The 23,449-nt window shown below is 32.6% G+C and overlaps 1 protein-coding gene across 1 annotated transcript in view; it reads left to right on the top strand.

The window, feature by feature from the left end:
- Nucleotides 1-6,857: 6,857 nt before the first annotated feature.
- The window catches only part of LOC140437221 (myrosinase 1-like), a 31,497-nt gene continuing 14,905 nt past the window's right edge, over nt 6,858-23,449 (top strand). Inside the window, exons 1-4 of the mRNA XM_072526598.1 lie at nt 6,858-6,990; nt 13,827-13,906; nt 15,847-16,047; nt 18,880-19,236. Of these exons, the coding sequence (XP_072382699.1) occupies nt 6,944-6,990; nt 13,827-13,906; nt 15,847-16,047; nt 18,880-19,236 (685 nt within the window). The 5' untranslated portion in view covers nt 6,858-6,943. The remainder of the gene's footprint in view (nt 6,991-13,826; nt 13,907-15,846; nt 16,048-18,879; nt 19,237-23,449) is intronic.

The raw sequence follows: 23,449 nt of genomic DNA, 5'->3' as shown, positions 1-23,449 counted from the left end.
CATATAAATGACAGCTATAGTCGAAAATTGGTCGAATCATTGAGCTGTAGAATAGCAATGCAATATTCGGGGCAGCTCCCCAACCATTTCTACAAAATACTCTAAGGATATGGAGTTTTCCGATTTTTTTATAATATAATAAATTTGATTCTTCCATAACAGTTTATGATACAAATATGTGCTAAAATATTTTACACAATTTTTGATTGGAAATTCTATTTTTCCTAATTTGAAGTTTCCTTAAGTTTGGTAATAATTTTTTATAAAATCGAGTGTAAATTCGATTAGACTTCTACAAATATCTAGGGCAGCATGGGAGGTATACAACCGAACATCATCTGCAAACTGTAATATATTAGAGTGTGGAGGTACTATCTACTCTAGGTCTACATTATACAATGAAAAGAGAAGTGGTATCAAAATCCTACCCTGTGGTATACTATATTCGTTAGCCTTGGTAGTAAGAGATGGCAGCCTCGGTAAGGCAGAGGGTTGAAAGTCTTTGGTGGTTCGTGTGGCTGTGATTTTCCCGATGAATTTGTGGGAGAAAGAATGGGAATCGAGTGATAGCAGGGCATCAGGAGAGATGTTTTGCCTTAACTAGCCCTTCCATCCTGATGTTTGGAGCGACAGAGGAGATATTTTTAGTTAGACGCTGACCGTCTCGGAGTGTGACGGGACGAAGTGTTAAAGGTCTAACTCTCTCGGGCATCTCGGCACAACCTGGGTGAGTCACAGGTGTCTATGTAGATTTTCCTTCTTATCTTTAAAGATGTAAAAAAAGTCTTGGTGGTAAAAGCTTCTCATTTATTTTTAAGTAACTCCATCTCTTCGTCTACAAGAATATACTGAAATTTGACATTTTAACTGACATTCCCAGATATTTATAACAATTTCTTGTAAAGAATATCTAAATTTATGTTATTAAACAAACGCAGAGCTATGAATGCTTCAGCTATTGACGATTGATTTGTGAAATTGACTCGACAGAAGAAACTAGTGAAGTGAGAGCATCTTGTGTAGACGTAAATTTCTTGAAGCTGTATTGAGATTTGGGTAGGATATATTCAGACTCGGTAAGACTAAACGTCCAAGACCAAGAGATCCGGGTACGAATAGAAATGGCAAGGGCAGCGTTCTTAAAATTCAAGCAATTGTTCTGTGACAAAAATCTGAATACTGCACTGAGACTGAGGTTTGTTGAATGTTACGTCTGGTCGCAACTATTGTACGGGGTAGAAACATGGACACTAAAAGCGCAAAGAGTTAAGAAGATTGAAGCCTTTGAACTTTGGATATACCGGAGAATGTTGAGAATTCCATGGACTGCCAGGGTCACCAATGAGGAAGTGCTGAGAAGGATGGGTCGAGACAAAAAATTGTTGAGAACGATAAAAGTACGCAAGACTGCATACCTTGGACACATACTGAGAAATAATAAATATAGTCTTCTGCAGGTCATCATGCAGGGTAGAGTCAAAAAGGGAATAGGTAGAAAGAGGAAGTCATGGCTGCGAAATATTCGAGACTGAACAAACATGACTGTAGACGAATTATTCCACGTTGCAAAAGACAGAGAAGCTTTTAAAAATGTGGTCGCCAACCTCCGTTAATGGGGACGGCATAGGAAGAAGAAGAAGACTAAACGTTGTTTTCTGGTTTTCCTGACTTCTTTATAGGCAATACAATATAGTCCTTCTATGTTTTAGGAATTAAATTATCATTTTGCCATATATTGTTAAAAATTTGTAATAATAATGATTTGTATTCTGTAGGCAAAAAATATAGCATAGAGTATGGTGTACAGTCCATCCCTGGAGATGAATTATTATTTTGTTGGATTCCATGATTTAATTCCCACAAATGGGTTTTCTAGATTGAAGTATTCATATACATTAGACAATATAAATTATGTGTTGTCTATTTGGCCTCATAGACCAGAAACGATAAAAAATACCTTTTCTGGATGTCGTAATCACAAATGTAGATACAGAGTATGCAACCAAAGTATACAGGAAACCTCCAACAGATATTTAAATTATCACTCTAACCACAACATAAATATCAAAAAGGGAATGATCAAATAATGATGATACATTATAAAGGCTTAAACCCCTTCTATAATGAAAATACATTTCAGGAAGAAAAATACCTGCTAACAAAGGTTTTAACAACAAAAAAGGTGGAATTTTACATCATTGAAGAAAGGAAACAACAATACCATAAGCAATCTAGAAATGCTCACAAGAAGGGGATTTAAAGATGACAACAATACTATATGTAAAGGGTTTATTAGAAAACACTGTGAGGATTAACGAGTATGAATCATGCACTTACAATAGAGACTTCGACAGATCCCAGATATGCCAACATACCTAAGACAATGAGCCCAGAGTAGAATGGAAAAATGCATCAATAGTCATGAAAGAAACAGACAGTAAAGAGATAAAATCAAAGAAGCAGCCTTCATCTTACTCATACACAAACATCAGAAGATGATATCATTCTCAGAATTTTCAACTCAAAGCATGGCTATTTGCTTACAAGATCGAGGCCAAGTATAATAATCTTGTATATTCGTATAATTTTTATGGGATTGCTTTCATCAAGAGTTCCAGATAGTAGAACTCTAGGGGTAGTTTATCTCCTGCATGGGGTTGATTAACTCGAACTCACTGGATACTCGTAATTACTTTATTGGTTCTCTAAGTACAATAAGAGGGAGAGTACCATCGAGTTAGAATCTATGGAGAGGGCATCACGTGACTAAAAACGACCTCACTTCGGCCATATTGTTTTGCCACTTTTGACAGATCGTATATATTTATTTACGTTTGTTGTTTTTCGAATATTTTTAGTTTTATAATACTTTTATAGAAACTGTAATAATATATTGTGATAGTGCATAATAATGGTTTCTTGTTCTCAACGTAGTTGCAGTGACAGAAGCAATGTTAATAAAAAATCTTCAGGAATAACGTTCTACAGGTTAGTATACAAATATGTAAACAAAGTAATGGCCCGTACTTCAGAGAATAAATTAATAGTATTTGACTGTATTAATTTATCTTTATGTATAATATATCGTGCTTTTAGTGTTTACCGCGGGATAAATAAATCATAGTTTATTAAAAATGTATTGCACTTTTTTAGATTATGATTAAATCTTCTGAATAACTAGTCATATTTTTATAGTAGTTTTAATATTATTGAGTCCGGCCATGATCCCACCGCCATATTGATATCACAGTTAGCCACGCCTACCTACGCCGTTTTTAGTACATACGTTAATATGCTCATAGCTTCTCTATAGATTCTAACTCGATGGAGAGTACCCAGTTGACGGATGACAACACTAGCTTCGACTGTTCACTCTTGATTCTTAATTCTGAATGATAATGATCTACCCCTGTTATTTTTGTGCTATTTAACTCACGTGTGTTTGTTTATATAATAATATGTTACTAATATAATTTGTACACATTATTTAATAAAATTTTAATTACATTGCACATTTCATTAGGTCAGCACGTGTTCTAGTTACACCGATATTTTCAATGTCATAAACAAACAATCGCATTTAGCAATAAGCAATGAATAATATTATTGAAAGGATTTTAAATTTTAAACTGAATTGAGTTACTGAACTATTTCTGGATGTTTAATTAAATCCCGCTACATCCCTATCCCTCAGAAGAAAAATTTTCTGAGTACTATTCGTTTTCAATCAATTTACATAAACTGTTTTTACTGTTCCCTTCCTAAAAGAAGAAAATTTTTCGTGTTATTATCAACGGATTACTGTAGATATATACATTATTTACATTCACTATTTACATATATATATATATATATATATATATATATATATATATATATATATATATATATATATATATATATATATATATATATATTTATAGAATTATGTACAATTTTTTGGTACATATTTCCTTATATTTAGTAACAAAAAAAAATTTCAATATCAATATTATTGTTCCCGTTTTCACATATCACTAATTCACTGTGTATCTAGGCTGTAAGCGTATAGCCTATTTTTATGCACCTCCTTGATGTTACCGTTATCTATCTTAATTTTACAGTTAACGTTATTTACCTCTGTTATTATGAAAGGACCTGCATAAAGACTGTCAAACTTACAATTCTATTCTCTTTTGACCAGGACTAGGTCTCCTATCTCGAAGTGTTGTGGCGCCGCTTTTGACTTATTTCTTTCCTGTCGCCCTTTATTACTTTCATTACTTCTAGGGAATTCACATATCGTGTCTATGTACACTATGACCCATGGTTTTGAAGAAGTGTCCGATATCACGAATTCCTCGACATATAGTCTTTTCGGTTTGTTAATTTGACATTTATGACATTGTTTAATGTATTTTCTTACCTCTTTTGAAGTTATACTTCTACACGCGCACTCCACGTTGGAAATTTGTATGGGAGTGAATCTATGAAATCATTACATATGTAAGATAATGTCACGCGGAAGACCAGGGTTCGATTCCCAGTCGGGGAGGACTTTTTTATTAATATTATTACATTATTGTCATTTTTAAATACTTATGGAGATTGCATTTTTATTTGTATTGTATTATTATATGGAATTATGTTGCATTGTATTGTAGTGTATTTTTTATGTACATTATTGTCATTTTTAAATACTTACGAATATTGCAGTTTAATTTGTATTGTATTATTATATTAATAACAAAATAAACAATGAATTTTACTGCAGAGTATGTGTAAAAAAATTGCATTCAACTCCTTTCATACATATATGAAAATAAAAATATATATTTTCATCAAAATATTGATTCAATCCTTCATTGTTAGTAAGTTGTTATTAATTATGTTTCTCTTTCTGCTATGTCTTACCTATAGAATTACATATGTAATGATTGTGCAGATTGACTCCCAAATAAATTTGTAACGGCGAATGCGTGTATAGAAATGTAACTTCCACCGGCAGTCCCACTGGACTGTCACACCCGTTTTTTTCATGTTTCTCCATTTAAATCTTGCCTTTAGTTTCTTTATTAACCTATTATTTTCTACATGACCCCCAAACATCGGGTGGCTATGATATTCCTTCTACGTTTTTCTTTGTCGTCCTCTATCGTTTCTGGTACTTCGCATATGTATATTTCTATATTTTTTAATAATTTGTTTCCTTCTTTTATAAATTCGTCAATTGTGCACAATTCAAAAATAATATCATTTACGTATATCTTTTTTTTACGTACTGCATTCTCTACCAGCCAATCAAGCTGTGCCAAGATCTAGTTTGATGCTCGTAAGTTTTGAAGTAGGTTCCTTTATTGAAAATAGGTGTGTTAAGGATTTATGATCCGTTTTTACCAAAAATATTGGTGCTCCGTATAAATAACATTTGAAATGGTTGATTCCCCAATGAATTGCTAGTAATTCCTTGATGATTATAGCTTTATTACATTCTCCTTTACTAAAACTTCTTGATGCGTATGCTATCGGTAGGTCTATTCCGTTATAGTTTTGACTTAAAATTGCTGACCAACTCTCGTTGGATGCGTCTGTTGTCAAAATGAATTGTTTACTGAAATCCGGATATTTTAAGATTGGTAGTTTCATCATAGATGATTTGAGCTTATTGAATGATTATTCACATTCCTTAGACCAAAAAAATTTTACTCCTTTCCTCGATAATCTGTGGTATGCATATTTCAGCAAAATTTTGATTTCAAACGTCTATATTAGTTACAAAATGCTACGAATCTTTTTGTCTCTTCTACTGTCTTAGGATATTCTTGGGATTCTATCCTCTGTAGTTATAAGGTTTCTGGCCTTATTGGTTAATCTTGTTTTGATTAATGTTATCGCTGTTTAGATAAATAAATAGATTAAAACCATGTCAATAACATGAATATCCTGAGGTAAATATATATAAAATGGAGGTCATATAGTCTTATTAAAAATTAGTGACCTAATCGTATTAAAAAAAATATGTATTATATTATTCATTCATAAAAATGTGCAATAAATCGTGCAAGGAAGTATCATAAAAACAGATAATACAGACTTACTACTTTAAACGTCTGGATTTGCCGTTGATCTTGCTACTATGCCTCGATGGATGTCCCTTTTCAAATTCCTCCTGTGTGCCTTCCATAATGACCAATTCAACTTTAATATTACAACTGCCGTGATTATGTATAGCAGTACTTTCAGCTCCATATCTGGTTTGACATCTTTGTTCTTTATTCTCTATTCTTTATTCTTACTATGTTCTTTGTTCTGTTCCATTTCCGTCTGGTCTAGGATCGCCATATAATAATGTATATTCTTATAATGTTTATGGGATTGCTTCCATCAAGAGTTCCATATACTAGAACTCTAGGGGTAGTTAACCTCATACATGGGGTTGATTAACTCGAACTCACTGGATACTCATAATTACTTTATTGGTTCTCTAAGTACAATAAAAGAGAGAGTACCCAGTTGCCAGATGACAATACTAGCTTCGGCTGTTTACTCTTAATTCTTAATAATAATGATCTACTCCCGTTATTTTGTTTGTCCCGTGTTTGTTTATATAATAATATTTTACTAATATAATTTGTACACATTATTTAATAAACTTTTAAGTACATTGCAAATTTCACTAGGTCAGCGCGTGTTCTAGTTACACCCATATTTTCAATGTCATAAAAAACAATCGCATTTAGCAATAAGCAATGAATACTATTATTTTATTATTAAATAACAAATACTTCAAAAAATAAATTTATCAGGAATATTTAAGCAAAATTAAGATAATCAAGTACCCTTTTTTATTTATTAATCTAGATCATAAGAGTTTTACCAATTGTATATAAATATGATAATCTTATAATTATGCTCTTATAAATTGTGTGAATTAATATTATTATAATTTAGATGAAAACTAGATATGTTGTGTATAAAAATTATTGCGACGATATTTATCCTTAATTTAGGGTGAGTTATAAATAAAACCTAATACAAATGTTTAAAAAATAAATTCAAATAGGATAAATAATTATGTTTCGGATAAACAAGATTATAGGTTCGATTAGTTTTTCAGATGCAAATATTATAATCTCTCTCTTAATAGAATTACTCATTCTACATTTTTTGCTATTAGACCACGTCATTTTTAAATAAACTAAGTATACTGTTTATTCTACTTCAAATTATATTTCTATTTCTTTGTTTGTTTCTGTTTTAATTAAAATTTAATTTGTTTAAATTTAAACATTCTATATTGACCACTTTGATATTTCCAATTTTACATATGCGATTCTCCATTTTTTATGTTTAGTATCCACTAGTTTATACCTTGTACCCCATTGCCTCCTGACGTTTTCACTTTTTTTCTCAATTTTCTGTAATTCTTCTCAGTGTTATCATCTCCGCCGTTTCTAAAAGCCTTTGTGTTATGGCACGCGAGCAATTTGATTAAACTCAGCCTGTGAGACTTATTCACCCCTTAGAATAACGTTCGGGTGTAACAATTCATTGGAGCAGGTGTATTAGTTCGTGTTTAAGACAGGAATCACTTCACCGTGCTTCAATTCTTCAGACCATCCCTTTCCCCCCTATAGCATCTGATGTGCGATAGGGGCACACTATCAGCGAAATGCTCTTCATGTGGGACTCCTGGGTAATATAACTTTATCATCTATCGTTATCCTTTACTATTTGTAACATCTTGTACATAAATTATTATTGATTTTATGTGTTAATATGTTGGTTTCGCAATATAGTGTTATAAAGTCATCCTGTCAGTTTATTTGTATTTGGTATTTAATATCTCTCTTCTCTCTCCAGCTTTCCATGGTTGGAAAATGTAGTCCCAGAATATTACGGATTACTATTGTTTTGGTTTTCTGAGATCGTCGTAATAGATTATTTTGCTCTTGTGTGTTGAATCTGTAGATAACACTTTATAGATCTTCATCTTGGACTATCAATATTGCGATATCGGCCTAACGGAGTATGTTGACTTCTTTATTTACCATTCTGTATCCGCTTCCTTTGTTGGGAGTTCTGATGACTTTATCCATGATTAAATTGAAGAGCAGAGGGGCCAATGAGTTCCGATGTCCATTTCTATAGATTCTGTAAGTTATTCATCTATTCTGACGTTTATCTAGTTTTGGTATTTGGTGTTTTCAATCTCCTCCTTATTTCTTGAGCCCTCGTCAGGGCGTGGTGACATTCTTAATATTGTTAGATTGCTGTCTCCATTGGCTGCGATCCTATGCCAGGAGGACGGCTTCATGTAGGGATTTTTCCATCAGAGTTTTCATCTGGTCTGCCCATTGTATTGAAGATCTTTTTTTTGGTCTTCCGTCTTCTACCTTTCCCCTCCTACTACCAATAGATCTATGGTCCTCGTTCCTCTAGCTATGTATTCTTGTATATTAAACTCTTCCAGAATTGATAGGTTGGTTCTGTTCCAGGACACGCGTAGAATTCTTTTATATACGCATATTTCGAAGGCTTCATTCTTACTTTTATCGATTTTTTTGAGAGTCCAAGTTTCAGCTGCGTCTGTAGAAATGAGAATAAGTTGAGCTTAGTATTCCTTTATCGTTAAATCTTTCCGACAAACTTAGACTAGCCATTGATAGTCTACGCTTGATTTCCGAGGAACAATCGCCATCGTTAGTTATGAGGGAGCTTAAGTATACAAATATGTCTACTACTTCGAAATTTGGCACTTGGTGTATGTGCGGAAGATTATTATTTGTTCTGTCTACGAATTATTATTGTTTCTCCAGTGTTGATCTGAAGTCTGAATTCTTTGCTTATCCGGGTTTGCCGTTCGGTGATGATGAACATTTCGACTTCATTAAGCTAGTATAAGTTTGTCATCTGCGTATCGCAGGTTACTGATCTTTCTGCCTTCTATAGTGATTCCTCCATCCCATTCGTCTAGTACTTTTCTCATTATATATTTAGAATATATTTTGTACAATAATGGTGATAGTATGCAGCCCGATCTAGTTCGTTTCTTTGTTTTGAACGCATTTGAATATACTCCGTGTATTTTAACTTTGGCTAACTTTTTATTATACAGATTTCTAATTAGGGTAACTAGGTGGTATTTCCATATTTTTCATTATACTTCAGAGGGGATCCCATTTTACTGAATCGAAAGCCTTTATATAGTCTACGAAACAGAGCAGCATTGGTATATGGTGTTCAATATCTGCTCACGCTTGCCTTTTCATGGCATTAGTCCGCATTGTTCTTTCACTATCCTAGCATGAGGAATATAGTCCAGGATAATAAGGTAAAAAATATACCATGTTCGTGACACTCAAAAAGCCAGGGTATTGAAAGGGTTTTTTATGTATAATACTTACATAAATATATTCTAACCATTTCCTATGTGAGATTTGTTGATAATTTTTATTTATAAACAAATTAGTGTAAAAAATGTAATTTTTGGCGTTTTTATTTTATCATTGAAAAACAAGGTTTTGAAGGTTGATTTGCATAACCATCTTTTAGAACATACAAAAGTCTTAAAAATGATGATTTGCAAAAAAATATATACGTATTTGTTGTTTAAATAAATGCAAAAAGAGCAAAATTTGAAAAAAAATAATTTATCTATATCTCTTGAAAAAATTGTTTAATGCTTTAAAATTTTCCTCAAAGTTGAAAATTGTTTAAATTTTATACTATTTGTTTGTTTTAGAAAGTTGTTTTTTACAATAACATAAGTCAGAAAAAAATGCAGTTAGAACAATTTTTCAATTTTTAAATTAAACAGTGGGTCTTCGTCTTTAAAAATATTAAAAAAAATTTGAAAAAATTTATTTATTATCGAAAAATAATTCTACAAAAATATGCTATTTTTTTACTTATAAACAAATCGAATAACTTTTTTGTTATTGCTCGTAAAATAAATATTTTTACATATTTAGAAAGCGTATGAATATATTTTCACAATTATATAAAGAAAAAAATTTACCCTAGGTCAATTCGGGCCAAAGTTAGCCAAATTTTTTGATAAATTCACAGCTTATTTGTTTATAACAACTAATGGTTGAAATTTACGCCATTTTAATTATGAAATATTAAAGTTTATGTAACAAAAATTTTGGATTCAGGAGAGTCGTCGGTAAAGCTTTAAAAATGAAGTACAGCTGACCTCTTTTAGTCCAGTCATCAGAGATTTGACCTCTAAAAATCATACAAACAAGCTGAATTTTGTGAGAATGTCAGTTTTGGGGCCACAAAAAAGAAGCAAACAAGTTTACCACTTTTACCGCAAGGCTTCTTCCTAATACCCCCTCGTAGGTGGGGAAAAACGAAAAAAATCGATTTTCCAAGAATCTTTACTCCGTAGAAAAAAGTGTTTCAGATAAACAATGTAGCCGAGATAATTTTAAACAAAAATGTTTATTGGCATTTTTTTTGTAGAATGAATTGTTCTCCCAGAAACAACGCTTGAAGCGACTGGTGATTTTCAATGTCAGGTACGGGCGCCAAATTAATTTTAAATAAAATATGTATCAACTTGACAGTAAAAATTCGATATCTTTTGATAATCTTGTTCTATCGGCAAAAATCAAAATGAGTTTTAAAGTCGAAAACTGCAATTTTTTTATAAAATTTTTATATATTACTGCTAATGAAGTCAGTTCCTAGAAAGGTGTTAAATAAATAAACATTTAGCGATTTTTACCATTATTTACGATTCTCATGAGATCAATAATATTTATCAGTTCCATTGAACTGTCATTATAGAGTTTTCATTATTAGAGTTGAGTCTTCAAAACCTCTGAAATTTCGAATTTGAGTTTTGGCAACAAATGTGAGACATTTGAAATATGCCGAAAAAAAACGCTAAATTTAAACATTCACGTCACAAACGATCGCACGTCACGGGAAATGCTTCCTCGAAAAGGGTATTAGGTGGAAGTTGTGTCGTTTCAAAAAATGTACTTGTGTAATCAAAAGAAGCAGTTTTAAACGTTTTAGATTGTTTGTAATGTGAAAGTTTAAATTAAGCGTTTTTAGGCATATTTCAAATGCCTCATATTTGTTGCCAAAAGTCAAAGCCTAATTTTCGGGCTACATGTTTTGAAGAATGGCATCTAATATTGAAAATTCCATAGTGACTGATCAATAGAAGTAATAAATATTATTAATCTCGTGGGAATCGTAAAAAATGGTTTCATCTTTAAAATGGAATTTAATTTTTGTCAATAAGACACTCTGATCAAAAGATATTGAATTTTTACCGTCGAGTTGATATAAATTTGATTTAAAATTAATTTCGCCCCCGTACCTGACATTGAAATCACCTGTAGATTCAAGCGCTGTTTCTAAGAGAACAGTTCATTCTACAGAAAAAGTGCTTGTAAACATTTTTGTTTAAAAATGTTTTTTTTTATTTTTTCCCTAGTTGATGTTAGTGTTGCTATAACAACTGTTTTGAGTAGATAAAGTATCACTTTAAGCGCAAGGGTAGATAAAGTGACACTTTAACAGCAAGAGTAGATAAAATGTTTTAACTTTTTTTTATTCAATAAAATTTACAAATTCAAACATATTAAGTATTAAAAACAACTGAAATTTTACAATTAACATTATTAGAAATATCTATTTTTGGAGCATCACAACTTGTACTCGTTTGCTTAAACACTTGATTCGAGGTACTGGATTGATTTTCTGGTCCGCCAATACACTTGGATACAGCAATCTTATTGTTTATTGACTCTTCAATGTAAGATTCTGCAACAGATGACGATTTCCACCCACCTAAATGTTTAACTTTTACTAGATCAGCTCCAGAATTTGCGAACATAGTAGCTGAAGAACGACGGAAACAATGCCCCGTGTACATTTCTGAATTTGCAAGTTTCAAAAAATCTGCAATCTTCTTGGGGATATTATTATATAGTATTAATACCCACTGGTTGAGTAGTACACTTTTGCTGTCGGTAATTTACAAAAAACTTACTGTGAGGTACGTTTTTGGGGCGCAAGGCAATATACTTTCTCACAATTTCCAAGAAACTCAGTCCACTTTTCTTGTCAGTAATACAAAACGACCTTTCCAGCTTGGTTTTAGTATCAGATAATGAAACGATTATCACCGATTTTCTGTCGTCCACGGTAAACACTTCTAACTTGCACAATTTATCGGACCTAGTCGCTCCATGCACACCAAAAATAGCAATAACCTTCATCAACAAATAGACGTCATCAGAAGCTTCTGTCAGAAATTTAATAATGTTATCTGACTCCAGGATTTTGGACTTTTTAGCTTTGTATCCTCCACTCAGGTTTTTTAGTAAGGTGGTTAACTTGCTGAATTTAGAAATGTCACAATTTTCATTCACCCACAACGTACGCTTCAGCATTAAATAATACGACCATAATGACGATGGTATCTCTTTCTTCGACTTTTCAGAAAAATACGCCAGAAGTATTTTTTCACTCACGTCATTGATATTCATAATGCTGTTCCACTTTTTAAAAGACTGGTATTCTTTCTCATACATCATCCTAGATTTTTGTGGCAACAATAAATTTTCTGCTTCCAACGCTGCATTTTCTACATCTGATGACAGGTTTTCCTTTTCTTGTGTCAATTCTTTTCCGTCCATTTCGTATTTATTCACTTTGTACACAAAACGCAACAATATTCTCCGCAAAAACCAAAACGTAACATTTGTTTGACATTTGTTGACAGAGTAATTCATATCCCTAGCAACGGAGCAACACAATTGCGATTTTTGTGCTAAAAATTACAATTTTCTTTGAAATTCTATTTTTCACCTCAACTTGAAGTCTTGCTATAGAAAAAAATGTTGTATTGCACACGACGATAAAATCGCATTATCTTCTCGAGCATAATTAGCGTCTCGACTGACGTCTCGACGCTAAAAAACGCTCTCGAAGATAAAGTACAATTTTATCGTCTTGTACAATAAATAACTATTAATTCATTTTTTATTTAAACCATTTTTCTCTACGGCATACAGATTCTTGGTAAAAAGATTTTTTCCGTTTCTCCTCCCCTACGGAGGGGGTTTTTAAGGGAAGCCGTTTAGGGGGAAGCCGGGGGGTAAAAGTGGTAAACTTTTTGCGTTTTTTTTGGATTCCCAAAATTGACATTTTCAGCAAAATTGCTTCAAAAAATACAGATCGTTTGTATTTTGAGAACGATTGCCGAAGTGGAAATTGAAACGTCAATAAACTTACTTTAACCTTTAATTGTGGCCTATTCCCATTTAAATAGTAATTACTTTAAAATGCCACAAGAAAAAAGCTTTAGAACAATATCAGTGAACTTGATTTATTTTATAAATACAATTTTTTGTTCCTTCGAGTTCCAGGTTCGATGTTTAATCATTTACACCATTCAATTTAGAGCACAAGTTGCCTGGCAAAAAATTGATCTTGCTGTATTGTTTCCTCAAATACCCTAGCAATGTTGTTTTCTTTTAGTACTTTTTTTTTAGTTTTTCTGGCAATCGCTTTACTATGCGAATCATTTCTTAAAATTTTTCTGGATCTTGTTTTTAGTTTCCTATTATTTTTTTCTCTTTCGCTAATATTTTAATAAATCTTTTTTAAAAAAGGCACGTAATTTTGGCTCTGTTATTTCTAGCAATATTATTAGGCTCTATTATTTTATATGTAATGATTTAATAATCCGCTTTTTAATTGTAATTTAAATATTTGTTGACGTATTCTACCATTTTAATAAGAATTAAGAATTTTTTAATGTTTTAAATTTATTGTGCATTCCGAGAGATTACTATCTATTATGTTGTTTTCAGATTTTTAGATGCACTTAATAACAAAAGTTTTCCACCCGATTTTATGTTTGGATGTGCAACTGCTGCATTTCAAATAGAAGGTAAGATACACACAGATTTATACACACACACACACACACACAACACACACACACACACACACACACGCACGCGCACACACAAAGCAAGAAATCTAATGCGTGGAGACAAAGTGTTATTAAAGGTCATGGCAACGCTAGACGTCGTCTTGCTTAACAGTGGTGATGCACCTACATTTACTAGAGGAGAAGCTAGTTCCATTGTGGATCTTACTTTCATCAGCATCTGCCTCGTTAAGTGAACAGTTCTTGGAAGGTAGTGGATACTTACACAGCCAGTGACCATAATGCGTTATATGGGAAGTATTTATTGAAAGGAGTATCGGAAGGAGATATACTCGAATTTATGCAGTTGGTTGGAGGGTAAAATCTTTAGATTCAATTGCTTTCACACTAGTTCTAGATGGTGACCCAATCGTCGCTGGAGACGCTGAAAATAAGACCGAGGGGCTAATGAAAAGAATCGTAAAGGCTGGCGACGGAAGTATGCCTCGAAAACGCGACACAAACTAATGTTTACCGGTACGCTAGTGAAATGATTACAGAAGTACTCTACGTGAAGAGTACCCGAAAACGAAAACAGCATCTTAGCGTGGCTGGAGATGGCAAAACTCTGCAGATCTGGTGACAGAGTACAATAGCGCACGCAGAAGACTAAATAAGGCAATCAAAAACAGCAAAAGACAATGTTGGATGGAGCTTATCAATGAGATGGAGAATGATCCATGGGGCAGGCGATATAAGGTAGTCATGATTCACCTGTAAAATCATCCAATGTCGACGCCTACATGCTCTCAGACCCTAGAGAAGATCGTTACCAGGCTATTCCCCCAACAAAACTTTTCTCATTCAATCAAGAAGTCTGAAGATCCACTGATCTTGTAGTAACTTGTGACTAAGGCATGTAATAGAGTGGGAAATAATAAAGCAATTATTTGTAAACAGGTTTATGTATTTTACAATAAATATTTAATATCTCTCTCTTTTATTCTAATTTGCATTATTAAAATTGAAATGAAAGGAAGTTGTTTTACTGTCAATAGAACTCTGACGTCAAGATCTTTCTACGATTCTGTACATGTCTACTATTTTGACTTGTTTGTGCTGCCAAGCACATGGCGTAAAATCCAGCGAATGGGCATTCCTATTTTAACCGTACTGCACTCTCAGTGTAAATTTCAGTATAATTCAGACAACAACTTGTCAGAATCTTCTCTCTATTTACTTGCCCTATTTATTCTCTTAAATTCCCGATATTTATGAATAATGCGACGTATTATAGTTAGCTTCGTTTGTAGTCTATATGATTTCTGTTGCAATTTTTTTATTGTCTTGTGGCGATATCCGCGTGCTACAAGCTGGTAGTTTAAACCATGTATTCATAACAACCATGTTCTGTTCTTGGCAGAATTGAAGTAGTCTGTCGCCTCTTTCATTCTGTAGTTCCAGTTCATTTTCACCAATGATGTTTTTAACTCTACCTTTTTAAACTTTTGCATTAAGATCTCCGATTACCATCATTATTTCTTGTTTTTTTGGTGCACTGAATTAAAACTTTTACATCTCCATAGAACTGTTCAATTGCAGTATCGGTTTATTGGTTTTTGGAGCATATACTTGTATAATATTGATGTTGATTGGGTTTCCTTGCAATTGTAGAACTAGAATACGTAAAAATAAGTAAAAAGTAAAATAAGCATAAAACCACTGCCTCTTTGGTATATTTTGGTTTTGATTTAAATCAATATTTTGGTTATTTACTATTTAATATTTAGAAAAAGCATAATGACTGAAAATCCGCAATCTAGTTATATATTAACGATGGTTAGATATAAATTTTTACTAATTCTAATTAGTTTTTTATTACTATTTCTGTTTATTAATAATTACTCTTTAAATAAATTGTATATTACAATTATATTTTAATCTACAAATAATTATAGGAGCATGGAACGAAGATGGAAAGACTCCCAGTGTATGGGATACGAACAACCACAAAATCCCATCTGTAATAGCAGATAATAGCACAGCAGATGTGGCTTGTGATTCCTACCATAAATACAAAGAAGACGTCGCTCTCCTTAAGGAACTTGGCGCTTCCCATTATCGATTTTCTATATCATGGCCAAGGATTTTACCAAATGGTAACTATTTCTTCAATATTTTTTCTTTTTCCATTTTATAATACAGGGTGGCTGGACGAAAACGAAATAGAGGCATTATTAGGAACTGTGACAACATTTTTGAGAAAACTAGCCGGACGTCGATTTTTAATTAAGGGGGACGCACTTTTCCGATACTATCGATGATTTTATTTTAACACCTAAGTTGCAATAAGAATCACCCAAACATTTTTTAATGGTAAAGGGGATCAAATTAGATCCCCTTTACCTTTAATCGTTTTAAAGGCCTTGCAATTCACTATATATTAGTCTTTAAATTTTTAAATCTTGTCCAATACTTGACTAAATTTATTTAAAAAAAGCATACAGTTTAAAATTAATATTTTTAGCTGCATATCTGTTCCTTCTTCTTCGTTTTCTTCTTCTTCTTCTTCTTCCTCTTTATAAGCAATTCTATTTGTTCATTGGCAAATAAATACATCTATAGAAGGTTGTGATTCCATCTTTTGCGCGGTCGTCCGGTACTTCTTCTGCCGATTGCTGACTTATCTCTTGTTATTTTGACGACACGGCTTTCCTTCCTTCTGCTTATCTGGTTATTCCATTCTTTTTTTCTATTTATTTTGTGTCTATTCATTTATATATTGTACGTTGCATTATCTTCTAATGTCTTCACTTCTCTTTCGATCTCTTAGCGTATTTCCTGTAATTCTTCTCAGTACTCTAATCTCTGCCGTTTTCAGTAGCCTTTGCGTTATGGCTGTGTCGGGTCTTGTTTCTAAGGCATATACCATTATTGGTCTTATACTGGCTTTAAAATTCTTGATTTCATCTCAGTGTTAATGTGTCTGTTTCGCCATATAGTGTTATTAAGACATCCTGCCAGTATATTTGCTTTTTGTAATTGATCTATCACTTCGTTGTGCAGGTCTCCATAGCTAGACTGTAATTTCCAGGTATTTTATTTCCATTAGTTGTTCAACACTGATGCAATCAATTTCTATTTTACATCTGGTTGGTTCTTTGTTGACTACTATTGTTTTAGTTTTTTGAGATGAGATTGTCATATTAAATTCTTCTGCTCTTATGTTAAATCTGTGGACCAGTCTTTGTAGACTATCTTCATCTTGGTCTATCAATATTGCGTCGTCTACGTAACAGAGAATTTTTATTTCTTTGTTTCCCATTCTGTATCCTCTTCCTTTGTTAACACTTTTGATGATTTCATCTATGATCAAATTGAAGAGCATGGGGTTCAATGAATCTCCTTGTCTTATTCCGTTGCCTATTTCTATAGGATCTGTAAGAACCCTGTTGTTCATCTGCTAAACATATTATCTGATTTATTAGAACTTTTATTACATTTTGGGTGAGGAACTGCGGAGTAATTCGTCGACATTCGTTGACAATAAATTACGTCGTTGACGTAAATCTACTTAAGATGCGGATGGTGTTCTATAAACTTTACTTTTTACGTGTCCCTACAAAAAGAAGTTCAGTGGAGTTAAATCTGGTAATCGAGAATAAAGAAGGCCATTCGATGCTATCTTTTTCCCCAATCCAATGCCGTGGAAAATGTTGGTCTAAATATTGATGAACAATTAAAGCATAATGTGGATGAGTACCGTCATTTTGAACAGTCAAATGATCTTAATAATATTGTTAATCATTTTTAACATTCTGAGTGAAGGTAGGATTAATCAGGTTTTCAAGTATTCTTAAATACATTTCGCCAGTCAAATTAATAAGTAAAAAGATGGTCCCACTACTTGGTTACCATGGTTTTTGGAAGTGAAAATCAAAACGTTTTTATAATTATTTCCCATTAATATAGTAGGTAAAACAGCTCTTATTGTTGCAAAATTTATGATTTGAACGTTTCATTGGTTTTCAAGCTTCTCATCGTCTTACAGTAGTAATGAGTAATATTGAGCCGTAAGTTTAAATCTCTTACCGTAATACTCATCCTTCTGTCGACATGATCCGCAGGGGTACTACAATTCTAGTCAAAGATCCATTTTATATTTTAACCCTTTATAGGGCAGAATTATATTGCGGTGTTCCATTTTACTGCAAAAGATACGTACATTGTTGTATACAAATACTTGAAAAATTTAATTACTTGATCTACCGCACAGCAATTTAATTCTTGGAAATATTATTCAAGTAAGTCAGATTTACGTAAAAAAAGAATATAATTGTATAGATTTAAAATAAACAAGAGTGAAAATACATTTCAATAGAACAATTGTAAAATCAGCATGTGCTACTTTGAGGTTATGTTTAGTAAATCAAGATATATCATCTTAGCGCCAATAAAATCTGAATAGATAATAAAAGACCATAATACTGTGATGTGTTACCTTGAATTTGATGTATAAATCTTTTGTAAATTATTTTTCTAACTTTTACAAACGGCAAAAACCTGTGATCACGTTCAACGGTAACTTACAGAGTATGATGGGTTGTGGTTGGCGAATCGACCACATTGCTGCCACGTTGCCGTATTTTGTTCTGTGGTGTTCATTTTGGGTACAATTCATTTACAAACACTGAATTTGCACTTCGCTAACTTTTCATGTCAATTACTAGCTCATAAGTATTAATAAGAGCAGTAGTCGAAATATCGACCACAGACCTATAAAGGGTTAAACTACATATTATTATTTTAAACTTTTTGTTTTTGTGGCCTATGTCGAGATTTGAACCAAGAATCCTTTACACCACTTACATTCAAAGTGAGTACGTTGACCGACCTGGCCATTTGATTTATACATTTAAGATTAGGTTTATATTTAAGATGTATATAAACATTCTTGGACAAAAAATAAAATAAATAAACTTTTATTTAAGGTTTCAATGATTACATCAATCCCCTTGGAGTAGCTTATTACAAGAACCTTATAGCTGAACTGAGGGCTAACAATATTCAACCTCTCGTAACAATTGCTCATGGAGATCTTCCTCAAGTACTTGGTGATCTAGGTGGGTATTACAGTGTCTCTTTTCCTGATTGGATTAGGGATTTTGCGAGAGTTCTTTTTGATGAATTTGGAGACGATGTGAAATACTGGTTTACTATAAATGAACCATACGAAGTTTGTATATATGACGGTGCAGAAAAGGCGTACGATTGTGCTGCAAACTTACTTAAAGCTCATGCTAAAATTTGGCATTTGTATGATGAGGAATATAGATCTAGACAACATGGTAAGTACTAAAATGTTTTGTTTATGTTTATATTTAAATTATCTGTAGAGGGAATCTGTCATACGTAACAATTAAAGTGCGGAAGCTGTATAAAATTTTCATTACATTTAGAATGTAAGATTCTCTGGTTTGAGACCATAACGTAGTTAATACAGTTCGATTTTAACGTTATAAGCGAGCAGTTCTCCGAGTATTGTGAGACCTTGTGTTAATTAGTGTACTTATTTGATAATTTGCTTCTATGTTTAAATATAAATACATACATACAGTGTGTAAAAGCCAAATGGAATAAATTCATTATTTAGGTTATTGTACATATTTATAAAAAATCCCGAAACACGTCAAATTTAAATTATAACTTGACATTCTTTAACGTGAAAATGCAACCCCTACCTTCACCCCCTTAGAATGACAGGTACAACCCCCAATTTTTAAAATAGGAAGTATAGGCTTGTGATATATCGTTTGAAAGGTCTTTTCATTCTCCATTCAAAAATGTTGTCGCTTTCAAGTTTATTAAGATTAATTAAGATAAAATAAATTAAAATCATGTGGTTACATGTGGGTAATCATTAAAAATCTTTAAAGAATTTCCGTGGCAACGTTATTTTAACACGCATTAGTAAATTGTTTTATGTAAGTTGTCAGTATTTTAATTTAAGTAAAAAGTTCGTTCAATTCAATTCTGAAAAATGGTTAGATTAACGGAAATGCATAAAATAACAGTTTTACAAATGATTGGTTACGAAGATAACACCAGAACACAACAGGAAGTAACTCGCCTATTTCATAAGAAATTTCCTAATTTACCGCCTATATCCCAAGGAACGATAAGTAAAATAGAGAAGCAGTTTCGCGAGTTTGGTCATGTAAGGCAGATAAAAAAAGCAGCTGCCAATGCACTGAGTGATGAACTCAAATTAGATGTGTTGCTTGAGTTTCAGGAAAATCCACATACATCGAGTAGACAGGCATCCACTACATTCAATGCTAGCCATACATCGATAGTAAACATATTAAAAGAAAATAAATTGCATCCCTATAAGATGATACCTACTCAGGAGCTCATAGAAGACGATTTTGATAGGAGAACTTTTTTTTGTGAGCAAATGATGGACATGTTGGATAACAATATTATCCAATTAGAACACGTTATGTTTTCTGATGAGTGTACTTTTTCACTTAACGGTTATGCTGATCGGCAAAATTGCCGCTACTGGGCCACGGAAAATCCTCACTGGATGAGAGAAGAACACACTCAATGCCCTCAAAAGGTTAATGTTTGGGCAGGGATTGTAGGAAACAATATCATTGGTCCCTTTTTCATTGAGGGCAACTTGAATGGCAACAATTATTTGGCACTACTTCAAAATGATGTCATTCCAACGTTGGCTAATTTATATCCTGATCCAGGAAACCCTTAAGTTCCAGCGAATACGATATGGTTTCAGCAGGATGGAGCACCACCACATTAGCAACTTAATGTCCGGCAGTACCTCGATACAATATTTCCCAATCGGTGGATAGGGAGGCGAGGATCGATTGAATGGCCAGCGCGATCACCTGATCTTACATTATTAGATTTCTTTTTATGGGGATATGTGAAGACCCATGTGTACAAAACTAAACCTTCTGATTTAAATGACTTAAAAGAACGATTAACGCTTGCGATTAGGTCGATCACGCCTGTTATGTTAAATAATGTTAGAAGACAGTTTTATTTGAGATTAAGATTTTGCCAAGACGTTCGCGGTGAACATTTTGAACATCTACTTCATTAACATTCATAGTTCTTTTTCGTGTTCTACATTTTATTACGTTTTGCATTACATTTTAGTTTTTGATTCTATTGTAGCGAATTTCGGTAACCACATGATTTTAATTTATTTTATCTTAATTAATCTTAATAAATTTGGTTTTACACACTGTATATTTGTAAGTTTAAAAAATTAGCATGGATGATACCTACCTCAGGTGGCAGTGTGTCATCCGAAAATACGGACGTAGGTAGGGAAGAATAGGTATGCAAATAATTTGATAGATTTGAATAAAAGGTATAGATTTGATTATAACGGCCTATATTATGTATACATAGAATATACTGATAAGAACTTTTTGCACTCAGAATTGGTCATATCTTGTTATCAGACAACAATATAAAAACCGATGTTATTGAAATAAAATCAGTTGGTTTAAATCGCCAATCACCTTAAAGATATTTTTAAATCATACGATAAAGCTAATTATCTAGTTAATAATAAAAAAATTATTTCCGATAACAATTTAAAAGCGTATACCGAAATTTTTTACTCACAAAAAAGGTGTATTATGGAATGTAGATACATATTTTTTGAAGAATATTTAAAAAAACCTATATTTTCTAAGAAAGAGATTATTAAACTGCAACATTATGACACGAAAATTAATAGATAAAGACAGTCATATTTAATAATAATCAAAACAAAGTCAAATAAAGTAAAACAAAATCCTCCCATTGTCTAAATTACTGAAAAACCAATAAACACAGCTCTACATCTAGAGATTGTCCAATATATAAGAAACAACAAAATATTAAACAAATCATGGTCAGAGAAAACATTACATTTAGAGAAGCTGAAATAGTTCATGATAATCCATCTTACGCAAAGGCTTCTACAAATAAATAGGTTCTCAGTTCTTTAATTTTTAAAAAACTTCTTTAACTTTTAAAAAACTAAAGCATTCTTTTAAACTTAAAGGGTATACGATTATCCGACAGGACCGCGCAGATGGCTTAGGAGGAGTAGCCATTGCAGCTCGCCGAGGCATTAAATCTATAAATTTTCCAATTACTTTTGCATATAAAAAAGGTTAGAACTTTGCGCAGTTAAATTTCCATCCATAAATATCATATTAGTTTTAGTGTATAACCTACACACATTAAATGTTTCTAAATTAGATTGGCTAAATATCTTTCGGCAATTTAACTCTTCTGCGATTTTGCGGCGATTTCAATAGTCACCACACAATTTGGGGATCTCATATTAATAAAGCCTGTGGAAATAAATGAGTGGAAGCCTTAGATGATAGTAATTATGTTGTTCTCAATAATGGTAAACCAACTAGAATTTCTCGCCCAGGACTTCGGCGGTAGTTGTTAAATTTTGCTCTGTCAGTTTGGCTAATGACTGTTGTGTATGGGGTATCCTACCAGAGGCATTAGGTTTAGATCAATATTTAATTTTGGTCTTCAATAAGTCACAACTACTGCACGTATCTTTTCGTGGAAATCCAAAAGGGATATTGAAATTTCCTTGACAGATGTCATGAAACGTTGAATAGCTTACTTTGTTCGTATTATTGGAATCGATAATGTATGTATGTACATTCGATGGAGCTTGGCAATATCGAGTTCTGCCGGAAAATACATTTTGGATGTATCTTTGAAGGAACAATGAGACTTTCTACCCCTAAGTGCTTGTATAAAAGCTATCACTTTTGATTTTGTTTTAGGAAACAAGTTATGCGGTCGACTGCAATACTGTCCTCTGCCATCCACCTTAGAAGTACCAAGTTCACATAGATTTTACTTTATAGTTTTCACATGACGGTTTGTGATGCGGTGCAAAGACAAAAAAGCCTTAAAGCAAACAGCTACATTTTCCATTTGTTCATTATTTTTAGGGCGAATTCGGTAACGATAAGATGAAGTATGATATTTTGCCTCTTCATCTTTGCCTTTGATGTTCATCTTTCCGGCTGCGCCGTTGCAGTACAGGTATTACACTTACAAGTCCGCTGAGGTATTCACTTTATGCGTTATAGACTCGCAATTAATTCAAATGCGAAATTATGCGTCGTCGCTGGTAGACCTTAGTATTCCTTTTTTTAATAGTCTTATGCATCATCAAGAAGCCCCATGTTGGGGAAGCATATAATAGTGAAATTTTTAGTATTAAATGTTTATTGATGATGTAATTTTTTAGGAAATACTAAAAAAAAAAGAAAATAAAAAATGAAACAGCGAAGACAAGTTCTCGAACAAATAGGCTTAAAACTTAGTAGGATAAAAATAGAGTATTTAGAATGATGGAGCTCCACTATAAATAAAATGATGTATCTGAATAGGAAAATGATTATAAACAGTGATCATTTCATAAATTAAAACTGGAATATTCATTTCCTCTTTTTCGTAATGAAATATAGTGAGATGTAAGCCGTAAAATTAGAGCTT

Source organism: Diabrotica undecimpunctata, chromosome 3 (genome assembly GCF_040954645.1).
Source record: "Diabrotica undecimpunctata isolate CICGRU chromosome 3, icDiaUnde3, whole genome shotgun sequence".
Taxonomy (NCBI): domain Eukaryota; kingdom Metazoa; phylum Arthropoda; class Insecta; order Coleoptera; family Chrysomelidae; genus Diabrotica; species Diabrotica undecimpunctata.
This window is presented reverse-complemented; position numbering and strand designations above follow the sequence as displayed.